The following is a 23,883-nucleotide window of genomic DNA, read 5'->3' as shown; positions in this document are numbered from 1 at the left end:
GGTTGTGCGTTCAGTAGAGTTAAGCCTTGAAAGCAAGACTGACTCATTAGGAGAGGAGGAGAACCCAGCTAAATGTTTGGTCATGAAGTGCTCAGGTCTCATGCTCTATGGCTGTTTATGGGGTGCTCAGGTCAGGTCCTCTGCTCTTGTTTCTTCCTTTGAGGCAGGGCCACAGTTGTGACCTGACAGGCCCAGAACTTGTCATGTAGCCCAGGCTGGCCTCAGTCAGCAGTCCTCATGCCTCTGCTCCCAAGTCCAGAGTTTGGAGGTCTTGCTTCCTGCTCTTCTCAGAGTCTTACACATTTTTAGGTTGTCTTTTTCTTTTCCTTTCTTCTTCTTTAATCTGGCCTTTCGTAGATTATAAAATGGAATTTTACTTTAATTTAGGAGGAACTAGTCTCCAACAAGGTCCCCTTCCTCTGATCTGGATATCCAACCATCACTGTGTACCTAGAGAGTCACTGACTTCTGACTGTCAGTTGAGAAGGTGTTATGTAGCAGGCTGTTAGCACCCAATCATGCATCTGTCTAGGAACCTGACATGTGTGTCCAGGAAACAGATAACTGCAGAGGGTCTTTTGTTCCCCTCCTCCTGCTTACCATCCCCTATCACAGGAACACAAATTACACCGTATAAATAAGCATGACTGAATTCATTTTATGAGCTCTTTGGAAACCATGCAGGAAGTTGTTGACCCATTTTATGGATAACCATCAAGGCTTTAAAGATGTTTCTACAGTCCATGTCTGTAGTAACTGTTGAGTAGAGATTCCCTCCACTGTTTCACGTTTTCATTCTTACTCTTCTGAAATCAACACAGCCAACTGAACATGAAAACTCCTTGGAGTTTTATTAATCTTTATGTTTCTCTCTTTATACATTAGGAAAGATGATTATCTGTTTTGTTAGTTAAATTGAAGTAGTGGGTTGGGCTGCCATGACTAAATACCACAGACTCAGTGGATTTAAAAGCAAATGTGTCTCCACACTGCAGTGGGAGAGTCTGAGGTGAGGATTCTCTCCCAGGCTCTTCCTGTCTGGCCACCTTATCTCAGCCCTCTGGAGGCAGACACTGCATTGCTGTTTCTTCCCATGATGAGGACAAAGATGACATTATGAGGCTCCACTCTCATGATTTCATCTACAACCAATTAACTTCTAAATTACATACTCTAGAATCATTATATTAAAGGTCATTATTCAAGTGTTGGATTTCAGAGAACACACTTCAATTAATAGATACCGCTGTGGAGACAGAGAGGAAAATAACTAATGAGACGCATACTTCCTGACCTTTTTAACCAGAACAGTTCTAAATTTTCCATCTTTGGGTTGGGGATTTAGCTCAGTTGTAGAGTGCTCGCCTAGCAAGCACAAGGCCCTGGGTTCGATCCCCAGCTCAAAAATTTTTTTTCCATCTTCCTCTTTTAAAAAATACTTATTTTATTTTCATGTGTATGAGTGTTTGCCTACATGTATGTCTCTGTACCATGTGTTTTCCCTGAGACCTCTGACTATCACAAAGAGGCATTGTTTCCTATCTTAGTTTGGGTTACTATTGCTCTGATTAAGCACATGATCATAGGTCAAGTTGGGGAGGAAAGGGTTTATTCAGCTTACATTTCCACATTGTATTCCATTACTGAAGAGAAGTCAGGACTGGAACTCAAACCAGGTAGGAATGCGCAGATGCCATGGGTGGGTGCTGCTTACAGGCTTGCTCCCCATCGCTTGCTTAGCCTCTTTTCTTAGAGAACTCAAGACCACCAGCTCAGAGATGCAGCACCCACAATGGGCTAAGCCCTTCCCCATCTACCAGTAATTAAGAAAATGCCTTACAACTGGATCTTATGTAGGTTATTTTCTCAACTGAGGTTCTTCTATTCAGATAACCTTAGCTTGTGTTAAGTTGACATAAACTAGGTAGCATGGGCTCTCTTTGAACTCCATGACAGATGGTTGTGATCCACCATGTGGGTGCTACCAACCAAACCTGGTTCCTTTACAAGAGCAACAAGCAATCTTTACTGCTGAGCCAAATATCCAATACTGCTTTTTTTTAAAAATAAAAATCTGTGTAATATTATTTAATCTACAGAAGAAGGTGTATTGGAAAGAAGCCATCCTAATGTTGACTTTACTATTGCTTTTGCCTCCATTCTGTCCTTGCAGAGCTGGCCTGCTCTTTGTGGTCACCATCTTCCAGACCATCACAAGTGTGTCTGCTGGGGAGCTCTTTGTGATTGACGAGGATCGCTTTTTGTGAGTAACCCCTGCTCCAGAAGCAGGCACCAGGAGCAGGTGATCAATTAATTACATTCATCGTTGGGTAGGCCTAGAATGTTTTCATGAATTACCAGCAATTCCCCTTTTTCTTACTTATTTAGTTGACAATAAACAAATAATGAAATTTTGTGTCTATCATTTGGTGTCATGATTTTTGAAGTATGTAAAGAGATTATTAATATTAACTGAAAAGTGGATGGGAAATCAAGAGCACAGGTGTCTGTTGCTCAGAGAAAGTTTCAAAATTTGGGTGAGACCGCTAGATCTCAGTGCTGCAGACAAAATCACAGGAAATTCATGACCCCCCAAAGAAGGATGTCAGGGTTTCACAGAGCTTAAGTGTGCTGGTTCAGCAGCACATTGGAGTTGGAGAGGTACAGCTGCACAAGAATGAGCGTCTCCTCTTGATGGAGGCTGGAAAGAGCCAGACAGCAGCTGAATATAAAGGGCTGTTTATCTCCTGTGTTTTTCAAACAGGAAGAACATTTCCTGGTAGCCTATGCTTAGAATTCACTCTCTCAACATGGGCAACATTTGCCTCCATGTACATGCCAGGAGAGGAGTCCTCAGAGAAGAGCTCAGTAGTTAGAGTGCTTGCCATTGTGTTAGATTCAGTATCACAAAACCGAGCATGGCTGTATTCCTGTAATCCCAGTACTTGGGCCAGGTAGAGGCAGGAGAGTGGTCATTCTTGGCTGCATATGGAATTTAAGTCCAGCCTGCACTGGTGATATATCAAAAAAAAGTCAGAGATACAATGAAGACACTGGAGGGGAAGAACTTGGGATTTGAAAAGGCCAGGAAGGGAAAGGACTAGGTTTGGTATCTGGTAAAGATTCACAGTTGTACAGAGAGATTACTGAAGGAGTACATCTGTCCTAAAGAGAGACAGAAGGATGTAGTGTCCTGAGGCTGCACTGTGACCTCAGAGTGACAGTGTCACCTTCTTCATGAGACCTGGAAGGAGAGAAGTCTCCATGACCGCTGTCTGAGGTGAGGTAGGAATGAGCTGCTCCTCAGGGAGCCAGCTTCAGAGGGCAGAGACTCTGAGGAGAGAGGGCACATTGGGCTGTTTCCCTGGAGGGACTGTTGTGTGGCCAGAGTGGACAAAACAAGGTAGAGTTTTCTGATGGGGAGAATCCTAGTGAGAATGCCATCAGGATGCTGGCCTAGGGATGCTGGTCCCTAAGATGGGGACATGCATGGGAGTCAGCCTGGAGCATAGGGACACTGTCCTGTTAGGCCCCCTGTGGCGGCAGAAGTCAGCTTAGCCAGCATCTCACCTGTGCCTTGTGGACTAATCTAAGGATGTATAATGTGATCTTTGTCTCTAGACATGAGCATACCAGTGGATACTACAGAGTGTCACCATATTTCCTTGGGAAATTGCTGGCTGAGCTGGTACCCAGGAGTTATTGCCAAGTATTATATTTACTGTTATAGTATTCAGCATAGCAGGTAAGTGACAAAGCAAGAGATGTGTCTTTAGTCTTGGGGGAGTGTTTTGTTTGTACAACTGTGGCAAGTCTAAAGTAGAAAAGCACATCTCCAGTGTGTGACATCTAAAACAGATGTTCCATGTGAGGAAAGTCTCCAAGACTTGTTCACAAAATACTACAAAAGCTTTTTATGAAACTGTACATTTACTAGAGATTCTGTGTATTATAATGCATGTAGTAATAATGTAACCACTTGACGCATTGCTAACAGAGCAAAATTAATTATTAGATATTTATCCATATTTGTTGTAAAAGATTTATTTTTACTTTGTGTGTGTGTGTGTGTGTGTGTGTGTGTGTGCACTAAATGCATGCAGTGCCTGGTGAGGTCAGAAGAGGACATCAGACCCCCTTGAACTGGAGTTACTGGATGTGAGCCACCATGTGGGTACTGGAATGGAATCCAGGGCTTCTGCAATAATAGCACATGATTTTAATCAGTGAGGCATCTCTCTAGCTCAGCTGTAGATTTTTCGCTGTTTCTGTGTTAGTATCTCTATATGTAAATAAAATATAGAAAAATGGATAATATCTCATAAATATGTGAGTATAAAAAAGAACTTAAATGTGTATAATGTCTTATGCTACCTAATCTTACAAAAAGAGAAGATACTGAATTTGAGGTTTGTTGAAATTATATAATACAAATAGTTATTTGAAATATGTGTACAAATTCATTTGAACATTATGGTTAAGCTTCACTCTAGACTAATTGTTTAGAATTTCCATATTTTTCAAACACACACACACACACACAAGATAAGCACTGATGAAGCTGAGACTTTGTTTTAAAAGAGATTTCTCATTCAGAACCAGTCATTTAGGCCGGGGGATGGTTATGGGAAATGTGCTTGTCCTGCAAGCCTGACAACCTGAATTTGATCCTCAGAATCCACAGTGGAAGAGAGAATCACTCCAGAAAATTGTCCTTCAGCTGCACATACACACTAGGGCACATGTACACCATGATATGAGCACCCTTACATCCACACACGCATTATACATACCGGGATAATAATAATAATGATAAGTTTGAAAATGACTGGACATGAAACTCAGCTCCCCCAGGATATAAATTGTATCCTTGTGACTATTATAAAAACACAGGCCTTAGCATGACTCATAGCATTAGCTTCATAAAGATTACAAATCAGCTTGTGGAACCCATTGCCTCCCTCCATAGAGCTACCTGGTGATTTCCTAGGGACAACTAAAGTTGGAAGCACTTCCTGCCCTCTAGATAGTAAAACCACTGCAAGGGTATTTTAATCCCTTGCCTTAGCTAGGTTTCTAGCACTGTGATAAACACCGATGACCAGAAAATATGAAGTGAAAAGGGTTTATTTTCATCTTACAGTTCAATGTACTTCAAAGGAGAAGTAATTCTGCCTGGTGGTGCCAGCCCCTAGCAGCACAGGGCTCAAAGGGGAATCCACAAAGTTGGCACATACTAGACTTTTTTATCTGAATATGTTATGGAAAAAGACACTCACAGACTCTTTTGATGGTTTCTTCAGGCCTCTTTATTTTCATTCTTCAATTTCCTGGTGATTTCCTTCTCTCATTCTGATGTTTCCTTCTAACATCTATCTTTATTCTTGATATTTCCTTTCTAGTTCCTTGCAACTCTCTCATTCTTGACGTTTTCCTTCTAGTGATATAACTCTATATTATTCTTCTTACACCTTATCTACCCCAGCAAAAATCTTTCAGGCAATATAAAAATTACAATGTGGTTACACTCTGTTTTCAAGTGAATGATTACAATGAATACAAAACAAACAAACAAAAAACAAAACAAAAAACCACAACATGTTTCCATATCCCTTACATGATTAAACATTTTTACATATTACAGGTGAAAAACAAATTATCCCAGGAGCCCATGTCATTCATATTCAAGTACCTGGTTATAAGATTAGCCACATAGACAAGCAAGATATTCTTCTGCAGTCAGGTCTTTTACTGGCAGGCTGAGTTTGCAGTTACAAAGAAAGGGCCAGTTACTTTATTACTTACCTTAGAAGGTAATCTTATAAGGAATCTTAAAGGAATCACAAACCAGAACTTGTATATATGAAAAAGAATCAGTCAACTCTACTTTAAATCTTTGGGTTGCATTCCCACTCATCAATAGTTTCTTATATCAGGAAATTGAGGGCAAAAATTGGCACAGGAATGACTCATCACCTTTGATCACCAACCCAAACCTAGTTAGAATGTATGTCAGCTAGCAACAATTGGGCTGTGTTGTATTCTTAACCCTAAGCCAATGAATCTATAAACTCAGCTACGTGTCCGTGTAAACTTTAGATTGTTTTCTGGTGTTTTTCATCTCGAAGCTATAATCAAAACATCTGGATCTAACCTGAAGTTATTGTAAGGCTTTGTTTCATAATGACACATACTCAAAACCTGTGACTGCATCATTCAGGCATTAAGAAAATTAGAAAGCAGCCTGGTCCTGAGGACTCCATTGTTTTCCTTAATCATCAGCCTGAGCTGCATTCTATGCAGCCCCTTAAATGAAAACTCCTAGGCCCTAGCAGTGTGATTTTTTTGTATTTATTATTATTCATCAAATCCTGCATAAACTAACATTATTATTATCATTTAGAATGTACAGCATAGGGAGGAATCATCTTCATAATAATCCACAGGTAAAAATGGCAAGTAGAGGACAGGCGGTGGTGGTGCACACCTTAATCCCAGCACTTGGGAGGCAGAGGCAGGCGGATCTCTGTGAGTTCAAGGCCAGCATAGTTAAAGAGTGAGATCCAAGAAGCCACAAAGCTACATAGAGAACCCTGTCTCAAAAAAAGAAAGAAGAGAGGAGAGAGAGGGAGGGAGAGGAGAGAGAGAGAGAGAGAGAGAAAGAGAGAGAGAAAGAAAGAAAGAGAAGAAAAAGAAAAAGAAAAAAATTGCCAAGTAGACAAGATGTTTCCATGAGATAAGCACACTATAGTTACAGGCAGTGGGGGTATCTCCCCTCACCATCCACAACATGCCAATAATACTCTAGAAAGACTGCCGTAGCAATTATGTAAAAGCCCAGCAGAAGCAAAAGACATTCTGGGGTCTCTGGTCTCAGGGCCTTGCCTATCTGAGAGTCACCCATTCAGAGAGTTGCGTCCTGGTAGGCTTAATTTCAGTTGCCACCTGCTGCTCCTCTGACATGGACTCCATCAAGAAGTCAGGGCAGGAACTCAGGGCAGGAATTTGGAGGCAGGAAGTAAAGCAGAGGCCAATGAGGGGAGCTGCTTACTAGCTTCTCCTAATGGCGTCCTCAGCCTGCTTTCTTATAGAACCCAGGACCACCTACCTAAGGATGGTGTCATCCAGTTGTCTAAGACCTCCTACATAAATCATTTATCAAGAAAATGTCCCCACAGGCTTGCCTACAGTTCAAGCTAATGAACACATTTTCTAAGTTGAGATTACCTCTTTTCATATGACCTTAGCCTGTGTTAAATTCATAAAAACTAACCAGCACATCCTGATCCCAATTTCATTAATAATGCAATTATAATAAACACAGAGAAATTGTGAACATGAACGTGTTCTATTGCTGATTCTCCTGTGAGCATGCAGTAATTTTCTCCATGTCAGTATCCTTTTAAATTGCTAATAATTATGATTAGAAGGAGAACAGGTATTATATGGAAAGGGATTTTTGTGGCAAGTATAAAGTAAAGCCATGTGATGGGGCTGGAGAAGGGCTCATTGGTTAAGAGCACTTGCTTCTCCTCCTCCAAAGTAACCAAATTTGTTTCCCAGCATCCAGAAGATTGGGTAGCAGTTGGGAGACCAAGAGAAGTTGGGTGGCTGTGAAGCTATAACTAGTCATTTTGATTATTAAAGCATTGTTTGAAATATGTACAATTCTCTTGAGTTAGGTAGATGAACTGACACCAGTTTTTTTTTCTTTCTAAGGAGTAAACACAGATGTGAAGAGTATCTTCACTATGTATTTTACCATCATGATGTTGGCTTATTCTGCCAGTTCCCGTGGCACTGTTTATAGGGGCAGGGGAGAAAACAGCACTATATCCACAGTACTTGTGGTCATCTACTTTATGCTCATGCTGGTGAGTGTGGATTGTGTTTTTCTAGTAGGAAAAATTTCCTTGTGTTCCTCTTGGCCATGTACATGCTTGAACATCAGTAGTTGGGACATGAGGTCTTACACTAAGCTTATTATGGTCTGTAGGAGAAAAGGAGAAGGAGCCTGCTTTTCTCCCAGGCTTGTAGCTACTACTCTGATGTCAATACTATGATGTAATTACATGCCCTTACTAGTGAGCTCTTAACAGACATTTATTGGGGCCACATTATAAAACCATAATAATTGGAATTTCAAGAAAAGTGGTATGATTGGCAGATTCCCCCACAGCAAGGCAGAGTGTAGCCTTTCTTTCATGCTGGTGTGAGACACTTGCCTGCTTTGTAACCATGGCAGCGGTGATTTGGTTTATTCAGTAGTCTGAATGGAAAAGCAAAGGTCATGATCTGTAGTTGTTGTTTTTTTTTTTTTTTTTTTTTTTTTTTTTACTCTTACTATTAGTTTTTGGGGGGCCCACCACATAGCTCCTATATAAATCACACTGAAACTTATTATACTTATAAATGCCTAGCCTTAGCTTGGCTTCTCTCTAGCCAGCTTTTCTTAAGTTAAATGATCTCATCTACCTTTTGCCTCTGGGCTTTTTCCTTTTCTGTCTCTGTGTATCTTACATTCACTCTTACTCTATGGCTGGCTGTTTGGTTAGTTGGCTGGCCTCAAGCATCCTTCTCTTCTTTTTCTTGCTCTTCTAGCTTTCAGATTTCTCTTCCCATTATTCTGCCTGCCAGTCCAACCTCACCTTTTCCCTGATGTTTAGCTCTTAATTAGATTGATCATGTGTTTTAGATAGGCAAAGCATCAAAGTCTCAGAGTTAAACAAATGCAACATAAAAGAATGCAACATATATTTGCCTCATTAAAACAAATGTTCCACAGCAATAAACAAATGTAACACTTCTTAAAATAACGTTCTACAACAATGATTAATGTAAGTGTTCAGCACAAGGAATCTATCTCAGGGCTCACTTGTATTCTGAAATGTGTTAGAAATAGTGGAAGATTCCAGAGTCCTAAGTACTAATCAGTCTCCTGAATTAGAATACTTATGCTTATCTTTCTGTAATTGGTTACCCAGACTTAGTCTTTCATACCCATAATATACGCACTTGATGTAAATTAATTAACTGATAAATGAATCTAGACCCCACATTTTCCAAAAACGTATATCAAGTAAATAGAATGATTGATTTTGTGTGTTAATATTCATGTACTTTCTGCTAGTGCAACAGCATATTGTAGCTTGGCAATAGCAGGTGCATGTCTTTGAGAGAGTGCTAAGTTGTGTTTATATTTTCTATTTACATGCCCTTATATGTATGGCTACCCAGTAATGTAAATCCTCAATAAATATGATATAATTAATTTTTGTTTGACAGATTTAAAAAAAAAAAACAAATAAAATGCTTTGATGAAATCTATGCCATTTTCTCCCTCCCAAATCCTTCCTTGTGGAATTTTGAATAAGAAATGCCCCCTAAGGCTCAGGGACTTGAACACTTGGTTTGCAGTTGGTGGTGCTGTTGGAGAGGTAGAGACTTGATGGAGAAGGTCTGACCCTGTGCCAGGGGAGGGGATTTGAGTGTTTATAGCCTTTCCCCTGTAATCTTAATCTGAACCCCTTAATAAAAGGGGAGGGGAATGTACCAGTGAATTCTGCAGTGAACACATGGTAGCCACTGGAGCCTTTTCAGAGCTGGGCAGGGGCTGGTGGGCCAAAGGTCACTGAGCTCACACTGGAAAGCAGGCTTCCCCAGTGAGTACCAGGGAGGCCGAGGGTGGGATCTGGAACATATTGGCTCATGGGTTTGCGCAGGCTGTGGGTCCTTGGCTTGGACAGTAGAATGCAGGAGGGTCCAGCCCCTCTTCCTCTCCCAACAGGATTTGTTTTCTCAGAGTTATGGATAATTGTCATCTGTTAGGGTTTGGTTATAAGTTGTCATAGGGTTGGGGGTTAGAAACAATAAAGTTTAGACTTAGGAATCTCTTTTGAAAAAAAGGGGGGATAGATAGGATAGAATAATAAGGTAGATTATTGTATATACTTGTAAACTAATTTTGTAACTATCAGCTTTAGATAATTTGCATTGGTGTAGATTTTTCTATATGGATAAAATGTAAAATTATTTTTCTACTTCTGTTTAAGATAATTTGTATATTGGTAAAAATATGAAACTATACTTTTCACTTTGTACATATGTTTCTACTCCTATTTAAAATATCTTTGTATATTGATACAAATATAAATTATACTTGTCATACTATATGTGTGTTCTGCTTCTGTTTAGGGTATTTTGTATATTGATACATATTAAGGATATTGTTATCATATTGAACTACACATTCTACCTCTGATTAAGATATTTGTATACTGTTACAAATTCAAGGTCATTGTCCTTATACTCTTCATTTGTTTACTGATTATTTATTTTTACAATGTGAAAACTACATATTAAGGATATTGTATCATATTGAACTATACATTTCTACCTATGATTAAGAGATTTTGTATATTGTTACAAATTTAAGGTCATTGACCTTATACTGTACATCTGTTTACTGATTATTTATTTTTACAATGTGAAACTTTAGGCTTTAACCTATTTAGGTTGATAAGAATTACAGGCCAATAGTCACCCACTCTTGTCATACTTATAGTCATGTTAGTTAGGCTTTTGAGATATATAGATATATATGTCAAATGGATAGGTAATCTGCAAACACTTCATAGACCTAGAGTATATGACATTTAAATGTTTTAATAACTTAGAATATTGTTGATGTGAGAAACAGTTGTTCCTGGCAGCACTGATCTACTCCAGAGGGGATGTTGGGCATTGAAGACACTCCATATGGAACTTGTCTTCTTGAGAAAAATGGCCTGTTGGGTATAGCACTGCCTTTGCCTCAACTGCTGACAGTAGGCACGCTGCCCATTCTGGACAAGCACAACATAAGGAATTGTGACTGCTGAGCCTTGCCAAGACAGAGTAAGACAGAATGGTCTGTCAGATATTCTAGGCCTGTAGTCAAAAGTGGATGCCCCAACATTGCAGAGAAACACTGGGTGACTGTCCAGACAGCCAGCTGTCTCTGCCATTTCTTGCTTGCTTATACTTCCTGTTTACTCAGGTAATATTATTTTCCTTCTTAGGTCTTTAAAGAGGTTGAAGAGTAGATGGTTAATATAAGCGTCTGAGTGATTATTTTATACATGGGTTGTGGGACCGTGGGGGATTGGTGGCACCTGGAGAGAAGATCTCCAAAACAGGCCATCTATCGCATCATGGATAGGATCTCAGGGGCCACATCCTTAAAAATTAGTACCCCTCCCAGCAACCATCAACTGCCAATAGCTCGTCGGGTGGGTGTAGGACTTCATGTCCACCTCTCCCCTCCTTGCAGGGATTTTGTCTGTCTTGATCTTGCACAGGTGTTGCCCATGTTGTCACACTGCACTGCATTCCTATGTGTCACTGTCCAATAGTGACAGGAAAACCCTGTTTCGTTGTAGTTGTCCACAGCCTGGCTGTTACAATCCCTCTAGCCTCTTTCATCCTGATCCTTGATCCTTGGGAGGAGGGGTGTGATGTACAGATGTCCCATTCAGGGCTGGATCCTCTGTAGTCTCTCTTCTCTGTATGTTGATCTGTGGTTAATCTGGGCTAATCACCATCTCCTGCAAAAGGAGGTTTCTTTGATGAAGGTCTGAGATGTGCTAATCTGTGAATGTCAGTACAACTCAATAGAAGCCAGTTTAATACCATTTCCATTCAGAAGAATAACAGTAGATTCTTCTCTGGGCCCTGTGACCCCACTAGCCACAGTGTCAGACATGATTTCCATCTCATAGAGCAGGCATAAATACAATCAGAAAATCAATGGTCGGTCACTGCCATTGTAGTTGTCTGTCCAGTGTCCCCTGTGTATTTCCTTCCCTCAAGGAAAAGATTTACAAAAAAGAGTCTTTTGTGATGGTCAGTGTCCTTGACCATACTTGTAACTTCAGCCCATGGCCTCTGGGGACCCCTCTCCCATATTTCAGCATTTCTGCCCATAGTTACAACACCCAATCAAGATGTAAGTCACCACAGACAGGAGACAAACAGAAATTAATGGAAAGTTCTGCCCCATCATATTCAGAATTGGACTCAGAGTCCCCTGACAAGCCTGTTGGCCTGGACTGTAGACTAGTTTCTGTAAAGGAAGCCTTGGCATTCTGGTTCTTAGAACTAAAAGTTTCTATCTCGATCCTCCTGTCTCTACCTCCTTAGTACTGGGATTAGCGGCCTGCACTACCACACTTCGTTTATGGGCCTTGTGCATGACAGGCAAGCATCCTGCCATGAACTGAGCTGTGCCCTCAGCCTCATCTGCTACTTTTTGTTTGGTTGTTTAGTTGGTGTTTTTTTAAGACAATTTTCTCAATTCCTAGGAATGGTGGGGACTGTTGTCAGATTGGCCTCAAATATAGAATAGAAACTCTGGTCTTACACATGTAAGCACATGAGTTTATGTATAAATGAACTTTACTTTCTAGTTTCTGAGGTTAGCCATGTATAGTGTATGGTGTTTCAGAGAAAAGATTAATAAAAACCCATCCCTAAAGCACCAATAAATAAAATGTCTAACATTCCTGGGTGCTCCTGTAGGGTATGGTGATGATGTTTTCACCTCCCTTATTGCTGGGGTGCTGGACTCTAAGGGCATGGAGCAGTAGACAGTCATGGCACTTGTGGACCAGTCAATCTGTAGGAGATTCGCTCTGATGCCATCCCAGAGCAAGGAGCCCACAGCACAGAGGAGAGAACAAGGCCCAGAAACCATGTTAAGGAGTTCTGCCCATTGTTGGTTCTGGGCTTCCTACCCCAGAGTGTAGAAGAGAACTCTAGTCACCTTCCAGAGCCCAGAACTGCCTGAGCATTGTTATAGAAGATTTTAGAAAATGAAATGCAGTTTACAGTGACTCCAGTGCATTGGGTAGAAGGCTAAAGAGGATTGGATGTGTACATATAAATAAGGTGGACAGAGCTTGTGAGCCCCCCCCTTTTCCCTTCTCATGAGTGATTATCTATTTAAGGGGGAGACTATGGGTGCACAATAGAGTAAGTTTATCCTGGAAGCTATATGACTGGAAACTTGAACAGAGTACAGGGGATATTATGATGTTAAACTGTCTCCTGGACATCTCCCTCCATTCTGTGAAACAGACTGGCCTTTGTTTGGGGGTGGACTGGCCCAAACCACAGCTCTCCTAATGCTGTGTCTCCTGTTGCTTGCCAGTCTTTGCACGTTGGTTTCCCTGTCTGTTTTCACTACAGAGAAGTCTTGCCCCCTCCATTTCATATGCGTCCACAATACAACTTTACTTTAAAAAAAAAAAATGAGAACCAGGCCATGGAATATGTGAACCGTCAATCCTGAGTTCACTGGTGCACTCTCCTGCCGGGCTTCCTCTTGCCCTGCCCATATCTTGCTCCAGCAAATTGACAGACAGGCCACTGCCTACTTCCCACCAGCAAGCTGTTCTCCACCAGCTTGAGGCTGAATGGCTTGTTCATCCATAACCAAGCTCTGCCTTCACCTTGGTTTTACCACAGCTGGATATGAAGGATAGATATGATAGTTTTTCCTGATATAAACCTAAAATCTTAAAGAAAATCTGTTTAATTACTTAGTCTCTTAAAAATAAAACTTTAAAACTGTGGCTCAACACTTGCCATCTTTAAATGGTTACTAAATGAAATCAATCCTTGGCTTCCCAGCTAGCCTGAGGAGGCCACTGACTGCCAGGACTTAAAATGAAGTCCCTGGTTATAATACACAATCACAACTTCTTCCACCGTCAGACAGAAGCCCATAGAGCCCTTTATGGACTGTGTTAATTGTCTACAGCAAGCTATAGACGAGCAATAAAGAAGTTGCTATTGCCTATTTCTTTCATTATCATAAGAAAATGCAAACTCTTGATTATTAAATTAAATGATTAATCAATAAAACTTCAATCCATGGATCTAGCTCCTCTTACTATTGCTGATATGTTAAGAACATGCCAAAATGTAGGCACCAATAAAACAAAAATCTCAAATTCTAGCAAATCTTATGGCCTCTAGCATGTTCAAATGTGAAAAAATAATGCCATCCTTTTCCTGGAGCTGACAGGCTTCTTACTGAGATAATTAACTCACCAATGGATTTCAACAGCAACAGCAAAAATTCTAAGCCAGCATGTTATTGTTATGGTTTTAAAAGATTTCTACTTATTATTCTTCTCTACCATGATGATAAAGAGTTGATTTGTCAATGCCTACTCTCAATAGTCAAACAAACATTCCCCATGGAAGTTTTAGAAAGTAAGATTTTTTTTTTAATGTCATAAGAAAGGTAAGGCTGGGTGTGGTGAAGAATGCCTCTAATCCCAGTGTAGCACGAATCTTAAAAGTTCTTATTAATAATAACAAACCTGGAGCCAGATATTGGGGTGAATGCTGAAAGATCAGAGAAGCAGACCATGCCACATTCAACCTCACCTTGCCAACTTCTCAGCTGATCTTGTTTCCTCAAACTGGAAGCCTCTGAGTCCTCGTCTAAATTGATCTCAGCTCAACTGCTGCTAAAAGCGTAAAAGCTTAAAAAGCTTCTAGTTCCTGGTTCTCACTCCTTATATGCCTTTCTGCTTCCTGCCATCACTTCCTGGGATTAAAGGCACGTGTCTTTTCCAAGCAAGACATGAGATCTCAAGTACTGGAATTAAAGGTGTGTGCCACCATGCCCAGATTTTATGTCTATCTAGTGGCTGTTCTGTTCTCTGACCCAAGATAAGTTTATTAGGGTGCACTATATATTGGGGGACTCAATATCACCATATCCCAGCACTCAGGAGGCAGAGGCAGTCAGATCTCTGTGAGTTCAAGGCCAGCCTGGCCTACAGAGTGAGTTACAGGATAGCAAGGGCTGCAGAAAGAAACACTGTCTCAAAAAGGGGAGGGAGTGGGGAGGGTTTCTTTTGAGAACATGATGTCTTCAGAATCACTTGTAGGCAAGACTGGGGAAGATGGGTTCTTGATTCATGATTGATGTGAGAGGTCCCAGCCCATTGCAGGCAGTACTACACTGGGAAGGCCATCCAGGCTGAGGAAGCCTTGGGGAGTAAGCTAGTAAGCAGCACTCCTCCATGGTCTCTGCTTCAGTTCCTGCCTCCAGGTTCCTCCCTTGAATTTCCATCTTGGCTTCTCTTGATGATAGACTGTGGTCAGGATGGGAAAGCTAAACAAACCCTTTCTTCCCCACAATTTAGGTCAGATCATGGTATCTTCATCACAGCAGTAGAAACCAAACTTAACTGGAGGCTAATCAGGTGTGTGTGTGTGTGTGTGTGTGTGTGTGTGTGTGTGTGTGTGTGTGTGTGTTAAGGATGTGTAACTTGCCAAAAGAGAAAAAAGGGGCTTGGAAATAATTAAAAACCCACATGGGAGATCTGAACTGACACACTTTGAAGGAATCCAGATGAAATTCCACAAATACCAGAGAATCAAGTAACAACTAAAAGAAAACTTTAGTATACCCTGGTAGGAATGCACACCTCCTCAGATGGATAGAGGCCTCCTTCCTTCTCCGTGCTGCTGCTGGATTAATAAAACTATCTTAGAGTAGCTCAGAACTAAATAGATTTGTTTAAGATTAACATCACTCTTAGAAGGGCTGGAGGCCTCTCTCCACATGAATGGTATATGTCTTTTTTCTTAGGGAGTCCACAGCCCTTCCCACCAGGGAAAGTAAAATCAGTTTCTCAATTGTGTCATGGCTCTCCATTTTGCTTTCTTTTAGGTTACAAAGTTTTCACCTAACTTCTCTGTTAAAATTTCCAGCCTGTGCTTTCCTGCTTGGGGACCAAATACTTCTCAAAAGTCAAAAAACAAAACAAAACAGAAAACAAATTGAAAGAGACCTGGGAGGCCCCTTTCCTGTGCGTTAACTGAGAGCACAGTCCAGAAGGTTGAAGAGGTGGGACACTCCAAGAGAATGCTGACATCATTGCCCAGAGGAAATGCACATGCTCAGTACAAGGAAAATCATTAAAATTAAGATTGAAAAGTATTGTTTCTTATTTTTTAAATGATAATCAAAACTTGTTAATGTAACTAAAACAGATTTTCTAACAGTTCAATTTGTTGAGTGTATAGTCTTACCCTTACTTTAAAAAAAAAAAAGCATAAACAGAAATCTTTTTTAGATAGACAAGTACATGTTCCAAATTTTCCCCATTATATCATCCAGGCAGCCTTTAAAATTAATTCTCAGAAGGAACCTAAGAATACATCATTACCTAAAAGACATAATGTTGGTAGAGTTTCACTTTTTTTTTTTTTTTTTACTTTTGATAAATGTGCTTATAAAACTGATGTATAGAATTGAATACTTAGGTAAACTATGTTAACTGCACAGCGCATGTGCCCAAGGAGGGATTGCTACAGTTATGTGGCAGGACATCCCCAGGCTCAAGTGTCCTTTTCCATTGAGTGGCACCCTGGTCCTACAAGAGGAAATGGCATATTGTCCTCTTTATGAGAGAAGGACACACGGGGTGGTAAAGTTTGCCAGAGTCTGTTGCTCTTGTTCCCAGATATGCAGACAGGCCCACTGATAGCCTATTATCAATAGAGAAGATGTGTTATTCCTCACCTAAGAGGGATTGATTCTCTCACAATGGGTAGTGATACCCCCAATGGTTGATGATACCTCTAGCAGTTTTGTTGTTCAGGATTGTTCTGCTGATCTGGGTCTTTTGTGTTTCCATGTGAATTTTAGTAATGTTTTTTTTTTTAAATATATGTGAATTATATTGTATTTTTATGGCGATTACATTAAATCTGTTGATTGATTTTGGTAGGGTGGATATTTTCATATTTATCCTACCTATCTAAGTATGGGAGCTCTGTCTATCTTCAATTTCTTTTTTCTCCAATGTCTTAACGCTTTTGTACAAGTATTTCATTTGGTTAGATTTATTCCAAGATTGTCCCTTCCTCTTCCCCTTTTTTGAGGTTTTTCTGAATGAGATTGTTTGTGTCATCTCTTTTCCATTATGATTTTAATTTGTACTTAGAAATGTACTATGTTTGTTATGGTGTTTTATCGTAGCCACAGGAAAGGAACTAAAACAACCGGTTATTGTATAAAGTTCCTAAAGGAACCTTAGAACTAGTTACGATGCCAAATGTTGTATTTTCTGTAGAAGCATATGTTCAGGTGCAGTCTGAATGCATGCACACAGTCATTGTTTTGCATAGTCTACGGTACTTAAGACTACATAGGACAAGTTTTATGTGAACTTCAGAGCTGTCCCTTGTTCTTCCTTGTTCATTATTCATAATATCTACATAAATTAGATACGATGAGGAATCTAAAGAGGACATTAAATAGGTAGGATGGGATATATTTAAAGGTTAAAGGCTGTGCAAAGATTACATGCTCTTTTAAAGATAAACAACATAAACATCTGAGGGTTTGGTCATGCAGAGTGGGGTGGCAAGTCCTTCTTTTGAAAACCATAAAGAGCCTTGGCTTTGCAAAGAGTGAAGAATTCTGTTTAGAGTTAACTGAAAGAATGTTTTAAAGAGCTGATCTGAGCAGAAATGGTCAGGAGGAAGTAGTCTTGAAGATGGAGGATGTTGTTAGAATTCTTAACTATTAGATTGGTTCTAATTGATGTTTCTATTCTTTGTAGTTTATCTCAGGTCTATCACTATTTTACACGAACTTCTTGCAGAACATCTCATGGATTCAGTACTTCAACATTCCTCATTATGGATTTACAGTAAGTTGCCCTGTCTGTCACTGTGCTTGGGGTCTCCAGCTGTAGTAACCGAAATGAATCCCAACAGAGTCTTTCCCCCACCTGTAATCTCTAACCAGCTGCTCCCCAGGATTTTCCTTCCAGGAGCAAAAGGTGAGAACTTTCCTGTAATTCTACCCAAAGGTCAGTGAGTCATCTGGGGTTTTCCCCAGTCAAATGTTATTTGAGGGAAATAAAGGGTGAGAAAAATCCCAGAGAAAAGAGGAAAGATAGAAGATATGATGAAAAGCATACAGTTGTGATTCTACCCAATAAGGAAATAATGAAAGGATCAGGGACTAAGATACATAATTTATATCAGGAAATTAAAAGAAAGAGAAACCATGTGATAGCCATAGACTTTGTGAAGCTTTTTCTCTAGTAAAGTGTGTCTTAACAGACTGTCTTACTCCCATAATCACAACTGGTTTTGATGAAAACAAGCAAGAATATATTGTTATATAAATCAATAGGAATTTATTAATTACAGTGTTTACGTGGTTATGGACTTTGCAGAGAAGGAAACGCCCGAGATAATCTCCTTAGAGAGTCAACATCTTAGTACTTGGGAGGCACCTTCATTTTGATCCTAAGTCTCCTGAGTGTGGGGGAGGGCCACTGCTTTGCTGGGAAAACTGAACTTGATGGGGTTTTGTTTGTTTCAGTTTTTGGTTTTGAAAATTGCAGTCAAGATTGAACATGAAGTTATAGCTCTTTTTATTCTTTGGAAACATAAAAATACTAAACTCTTTGCCTTTCCCTGTTCCTGTTTGTGTTACAGGCTTTGCAGCACAATGAGTTTCTGGGACAAACCTTCTGTACAGAACATAACACAGCAGAAGTCAGTAGATGTCTGAACTATGTAATGTAAGCTGGAGTTCAGTGTCATAATGGGGACGTAGAATGCTGCTAGACTCAGAGGGGAAAACCATCCTTTTGGGATTAACACTGCAGTTCCCTAGAATGAGTCATTGTAACCAATGCACACAGGGATGTGTTTTGATCCTGCTGCTCCATGGTGTAGATAATGTGCAGAAAGGGTTCTTCGGGCCTTTTGAAAATGGTTTTGGTACCTTGATTGTGGACTTTAGTTCCTTGTTTCAGAACATTTGAGCTTGACCTAGATTGCTCTGATAGTTTAGAAAGGACACTCAATTACTACATGTATAGATTATGGTACCTGTGAGCAGAGGCAAAGAATGTCAGGGCAGCGAGGCTAAAGTGAGTGATCTTTGCCTGCCAGATTTCAGGGTCTTTCCTCTGCCTCAAACACTTCAGAAAACAAAGGTGTGTGTGTGTGTGTGTGTGTGTGTGTGTGTGTGTGTGTGTGTAAAATATTCTATCAGAGGATATGTCTTGCAATGAAAGAAACACATATTTCAGAACGTTGAAAAATATACTTTTTTCAACATTCTCAAGGAAATATCATTTTTCCAATACCATCTAAGTATAAACAAAGATTTTTTTAAATAAAATTAAAGTGTATGATTTTCAAGTTACAATATCTTCCCTTTCTATGATTGTTTTCATCGATTTGATTTTGATATATAAGTGAGAACGGAACATGCTTATATGTTAAATCTCTAAAGGATGTTCAAAATAATAATGAATAATAGAAACTCGAATTATTTTTGAATTACTGATAAGAAAACAAATGTGTAGGGGGATATCTTATTTCCTACATCTCCTCTTTCCTGGTGTGGTCTGTCATCCTAAAACAAATTTCTTACCAGTTTCTTGTCAGAAGGATGGAGATGGGTAAAGTGAACAAGAGACAGGCCCTCCATAGACCTCATATTCATTAAAGGATTGTCCTCACAAGGGGAAGAATAAATCTGCTCTTTCTGAGGACTTGGGAATTTTTAAATCCTAAGAGATACACAGAGATGGAGACACACAGAGATGGAGACACACAGAGATGGAGACACAAAGGGATGGAGACACACAGAGATGGAGACACACAGAGATGGAGACACACAGAGATGGAGACACACAGAGATGGAGACACAAAGGGATGGAGACACACAGGGATGGAGACACACAGAGATGGAGACACACAGAGATGGAGACACACAGAGATGGAGACACACAGAGATGGAGACACACAGGGATGGAGACACAAAGGGATGGAGATACACAGAGATGGAGACACACAGGGATGGAGACACACAGGGATGGAGACACACAGGGATGTAGACACACAGAGATGGAGACACCACAGGGATGGAGACACACAGGGATGTAGACACACAGGTGGTGAGTGTAGTGTATCCAGAACTTTTAGCAGCAGCTGCTTTTCTAACCTGGGTAAAGGCCTTTGCATCCTGCTGTGCTCCACCTGCTACCAGGCTCTGTCTGTAGCCATGGGCTGCTGGGGATGTTCCATAGCTGAGCATCTGTGGTTGTCACTGCTCTCTTAGTAGAAGAGCTGACAGCAATTGACTGACTCCTGTCAGAAACCCTTAGTGTCCTCTGGTCCTCAGTCTAGAATTTGATGCTGTGTTTATTGCATGACTGTCTACTGAGTCAGCAGAACTGCACAAAGCTTTGATCTCTTAGAGTGTCTGTGTGTCATTGGGAAGCTGAGGTTTTCTGCTTCTGGAGAAACAATTACCTCATCCATGCCTTTGCCCTTTGAGGAGAGGGTAGCATTGCAGATTTAGAAATGAATGACAGTGAAACTATAAAGTTGGGTCTTAGTGTGACTTTCTAGACTCAGCCTAGTTTACTGAGCCTACTTCCCCTCTGCTTTTAAATAGATGTGATAGCTATACCTCTTTGGATTGATTTTGAAATTAATAAAGGGACTTGATTCAAATAGGTTAGACTGACATAATATGTAATAAAAGTGTAAGTACATCATTGCTACCATCAATTAAATATAAAGAAGAAAATTTTAAACATGTATTGAAACTATGAGTTCTTAAAAAGAAGCAAGAGTGAACGTACTAAAAAAAAATGACATTATTTTTATGTGTGTTGAATTACAGATGTACTGGTGAAGAATTCTTGATAATCCAGGGCATTGATCTCTCATCATGGGGCTTCTGGAAGAATCACGTGGCCTTATCTTGTATAATGATTATCTTCTTATCACTTACCTATGTGCGATTATTATATCTTAAGAAAAAGAGACATTTTTAAATCTCTCTTCCACTTTCTTTGAACTAATCTGATATTTAAAAAAGTCAAAACTTTTCTGGTGGCCATGTCAGTGGAGCATCAGGGAGCACCTGAGTTCAGGAGTTTGGCCCACCAGGATATAAGGCACTGATGGGTGAATTTTGGATAGAAAAGAACTTGGGCTCCAGCATGAATCTTGCTACTGCTGTGCCTTTGCATCTGACTCTGGTATCTGGCATGGTGTGAATGGGGTGGGGGATCCCCACTGCCTGTACTGCAGTGTGATTATCTCATGGAAATATCCTGTTCCACTGGACATTTTAACTGTGGATTATTATGAAGTTGATTTCCAATTAAGCCTGTTTAACTGAAGTAATGATTTTATACAATAATAGTGGTAGTTTAAATAGAATTTTGATGATTAAGGGTTTTTAACACATGTAGTAAAGGATTATGATAGAGGTTATTTTAGTGGGAAAATTTTTATAGGTAAAGTAGGATATAGTGTTGTCCCCACCCTGAAGAAGCAGGGGCTGCAGAGGATAGAAAACAGGACCAAGGAAGTGTCATCAGCTGGGACTTATGAGTTTCTCCTGAGGACCATATAGACTGTGGTTTAGGTGAGTGATTAAGGAGAACAATCCAGTCAGAGGAATTAGCTCAAGATCTTATGGACACTGGGAAATGTGTTCATGGATTTTGGTGTGCATCATAAGATAAAACAAAGCTTTAAATAGTACTTCGTGCAACCAGAAAACAAAGAATTTAATGGTTAGTCAAGATAATTGGGAAGACTCTAAAATATGAAAAGTGAAACTAGTTATCTGTTTTTCTGGCAATTAGAAAAACTACTGCCTATGTTAGCAGTTATAGCTGAAAGACTCTTGATTTATGAGAATTCTAAAAGATAATTGTTTAACTGTATGCAGGTGCTTGGGACCTGCATTTGCTTTTCAGTCACAATACATAAAATGTTTAATCATGTAAAGGAAATGGGAAACATGCTTTTTTTCCCCCCTCGTATTCATTGTAATCATTCACTTAAAACATATAATGTAACGGCATTGTAATTTTTATATTGCTGCAAAGATTCTTTTGGGGTTTATAAGCTGTAAGGGAATAAATAATGAAGTTAGAATGAAGACGTCAAGAAATAGTGAGGAGGAAGTCATCAGGAATTAGTGAGGTGGAAGTAATCAGGAAATAGAGAGAAGGAAGACATCAGGAAGTAGTGAGAAGGAAGACATCAGGAAGTAGTGAGAAGGAAGTCATCAGGAAGTAGTGAGAAGGAATTCATCAGGAAGTAGTGAGAAGGAAGACATCAGGAAGTAGTGAGAAGGAAGTCATCAGGAAGTAGTGAAAAGGAAGTCATCAGGAAGTAGTGAGAAGGAAGTCATCAGGAAGTAGTGAGAAGGAAGTCATCAGGAAAGAGAAAGAAGGGAACATCAAGGTAGAACAGACAGAAAAAGGATAGAGTAGAACAAGCAATGGAAACAATAATAAAATGAACTAAGCTTTGACCGTCAGAAAAGTCCTCATGTGTCTGTTTGTCTGTCTGTCCAGTAGTTCACTTGCTCTGCATATCCTCTTCAGTTTCTCTCACCTACTGAAGGCTTGCCATTCATCAACACCCTAGGTGAGAACCTGACATGTTAGAGATGTGTGTGTGTGTGTGTGTGTGTGTGTGTGTGTGTGTGTGTGTGTGTGTGTGTGTGTGTGTGTGTATGTGTGTGTGTGTTAAGTTCTACTTCTCCAGACAGAAAAGTCAATGGGGTGATTAGTCCTCTGACTCTGTGGCTCGCCTTCAATTCCTCTCTTGCTGAAGGCTGGTTTCTACAGCAGCAAAACTTTTTTTTTTCCCTGTAAATCCAGTCAAAAACTGAGCAACTGGGCCTTTAGGTTCTATGGTGGAAATATTCTACAGTTGCTTAAAGATATGTGATTACAAAGTGTCTTCTAAGTTTTTATAGTTATACTCATGGACAAATGCTACAGCCAGCTTAACCCAGAGAAGATTTTCACTCTAATGATCTGTGGTGAATGCAGAGACTCATGGCTGCTCAAGGTGCCAGAGCATCTCATCTAAAGCTTAGGACAGTGTGGAGGAGGGATGGAACGAGTACAGGAGCCAGAAGATGAGAAGAAAGGTTGGAAATGCTATATTATAGGCAGGACACACACAGCCCTTGCCAACCTGGTCTGTCTCACAACATCTACAGCTGCCTGCACAATACTGGGTCCCTTGTCAGCACAGCAAGACTCAGAGAGGGACTCAACAGGACCATACCCCACTCTGCTGAACTGTTACTACTGGTAGATTATGGGTAGAGGCAGTCACTGATTTCACATGTATACTCACATATGAGCCAGCGAGGCTTCACTGGATATTCTAAAACCCAGGGTCACAAGGACAGCTCTGGTTAAACTCTTTGGGTCACAAGACAAAAAGCAAAGATATGAATGTGTAAAAGGGACTTGTAAAGAGGGGCATTGGAAGGAGTTGGAAGGGGAAACAGAAAGGTGGGAGTGAGTGCGAATGACTGAAATGTATTATATACAGATAGAATTGTCAAATTTTTAAAATAAAATTACAAATATAAGGAAGGAATTTCTTGTATACAGTATTTAATGAAGACTTTTTCTATTTGGTTTCTGTTATGCTGTAAATAAGCAACGGTTAATTTTCTTTTAAAGTCCACAACATAGTAAAAAACCAAATTATAAGTAAAATTGTCTAAACTCCAAGGTAATGTTATTAATCACTGCATGTTAGATCATCTCAAGGATAATAATTATGTGTAGTTAGAGTTTTCCTGCCTGGCTCACAGTCAGGACAAATCTCTCTCACCTGCCAGGCCCATAGTCGCTCAGACCCAAGCAAGTAAACACACAGAAACTTACATTGTTTACAAACTGTATGACCATGGCAGGCTTCTTGTTATCGACTTCTTCTATCTTAAATTAACCCATTTTTATTAATCTATACTTTGCCACATGGCTTGTGGCTTACCAGTACCTT

At 40.0% G+C, this 23,883-nt stretch overlaps 2 protein-coding genes across 2 annotated transcripts in view; both read left to right on the top strand.

The window, feature by feature from the left end:
• Positions 1-5,716, top strand: part of LOC118591913 (ATP-binding cassette sub-family G member 3-like) — a 145,538-nt gene extending 139,822 nt beyond the window's left edge. The window contains exons 11-13 of the mRNA XM_036200353.1: positions 2,174-2,263; positions 3,622-3,688; positions 5,645-5,716. Coding sequence (XP_036056246.1) covers positions 2,174-2,263; positions 3,622-3,688; positions 5,645-5,716 — 229 coding nt within the window. The remainder of the gene's footprint in view (positions 1-2,173; positions 2,264-3,621; positions 3,689-5,644) is intronic.
• A 2,050-nt stretch (positions 5,717-7,766) lies between these two features.
• Positions 7,767-21,110, top strand: LOC118591912 (ATP-binding cassette sub-family G member 3-like). Its single transcript, XM_036200352.1, has 4 exons — positions 7,767-7,874; positions 17,634-17,723; positions 18,523-18,608; positions 20,732-21,110. The coding sequence occupies exons 1-4, from the start codon at positions 7,767-7,769 to the stop codon at positions 20,883-20,885; spliced, it is 438 nt and encodes a 145-aa protein (XP_036056245.1). The 3' UTR covers positions 20,886-21,110.
• Positions 21,111-23,883: the final 2,773 nt, after the last annotated feature.

The sequence above is a fragment of the Onychomys torridus genome, chromosome 10 (genome assembly GCF_903995425.1).
Source record: "Onychomys torridus chromosome 10, mOncTor1.1, whole genome shotgun sequence".
In the NCBI taxonomy this organism is placed as follows: domain Eukaryota; kingdom Metazoa; phylum Chordata; class Mammalia; order Rodentia; family Cricetidae; genus Onychomys; species Onychomys torridus.
This window is presented reverse-complemented; position numbering and strand designations above follow the sequence as displayed.

Bases quoted from the DNA above. Each gene is read 5' to 3' on its own strand.
- LOC118591912 (XM_036200352.1), top strand. From the start codon at position 7,767: ATGATGTTGGCTTATTCTGCCAGTTCCCGTGGCACTGTTTATAGGGGC. The intron at 7,875-17,633 runs GTGAGTGTGGAT...TATTCTTTGTAG, and splicing joins TCTACTTTATGCTCATGCTG to TTTATCTCAGGTCTATCACT. The intron at 17,724-18,522 runs GTAAGTTGCCCT...TTTGTGTTACAG, and splicing joins TTCCTCATTATGGATTTACA to GCTTTGCAGCACAATGAGTT.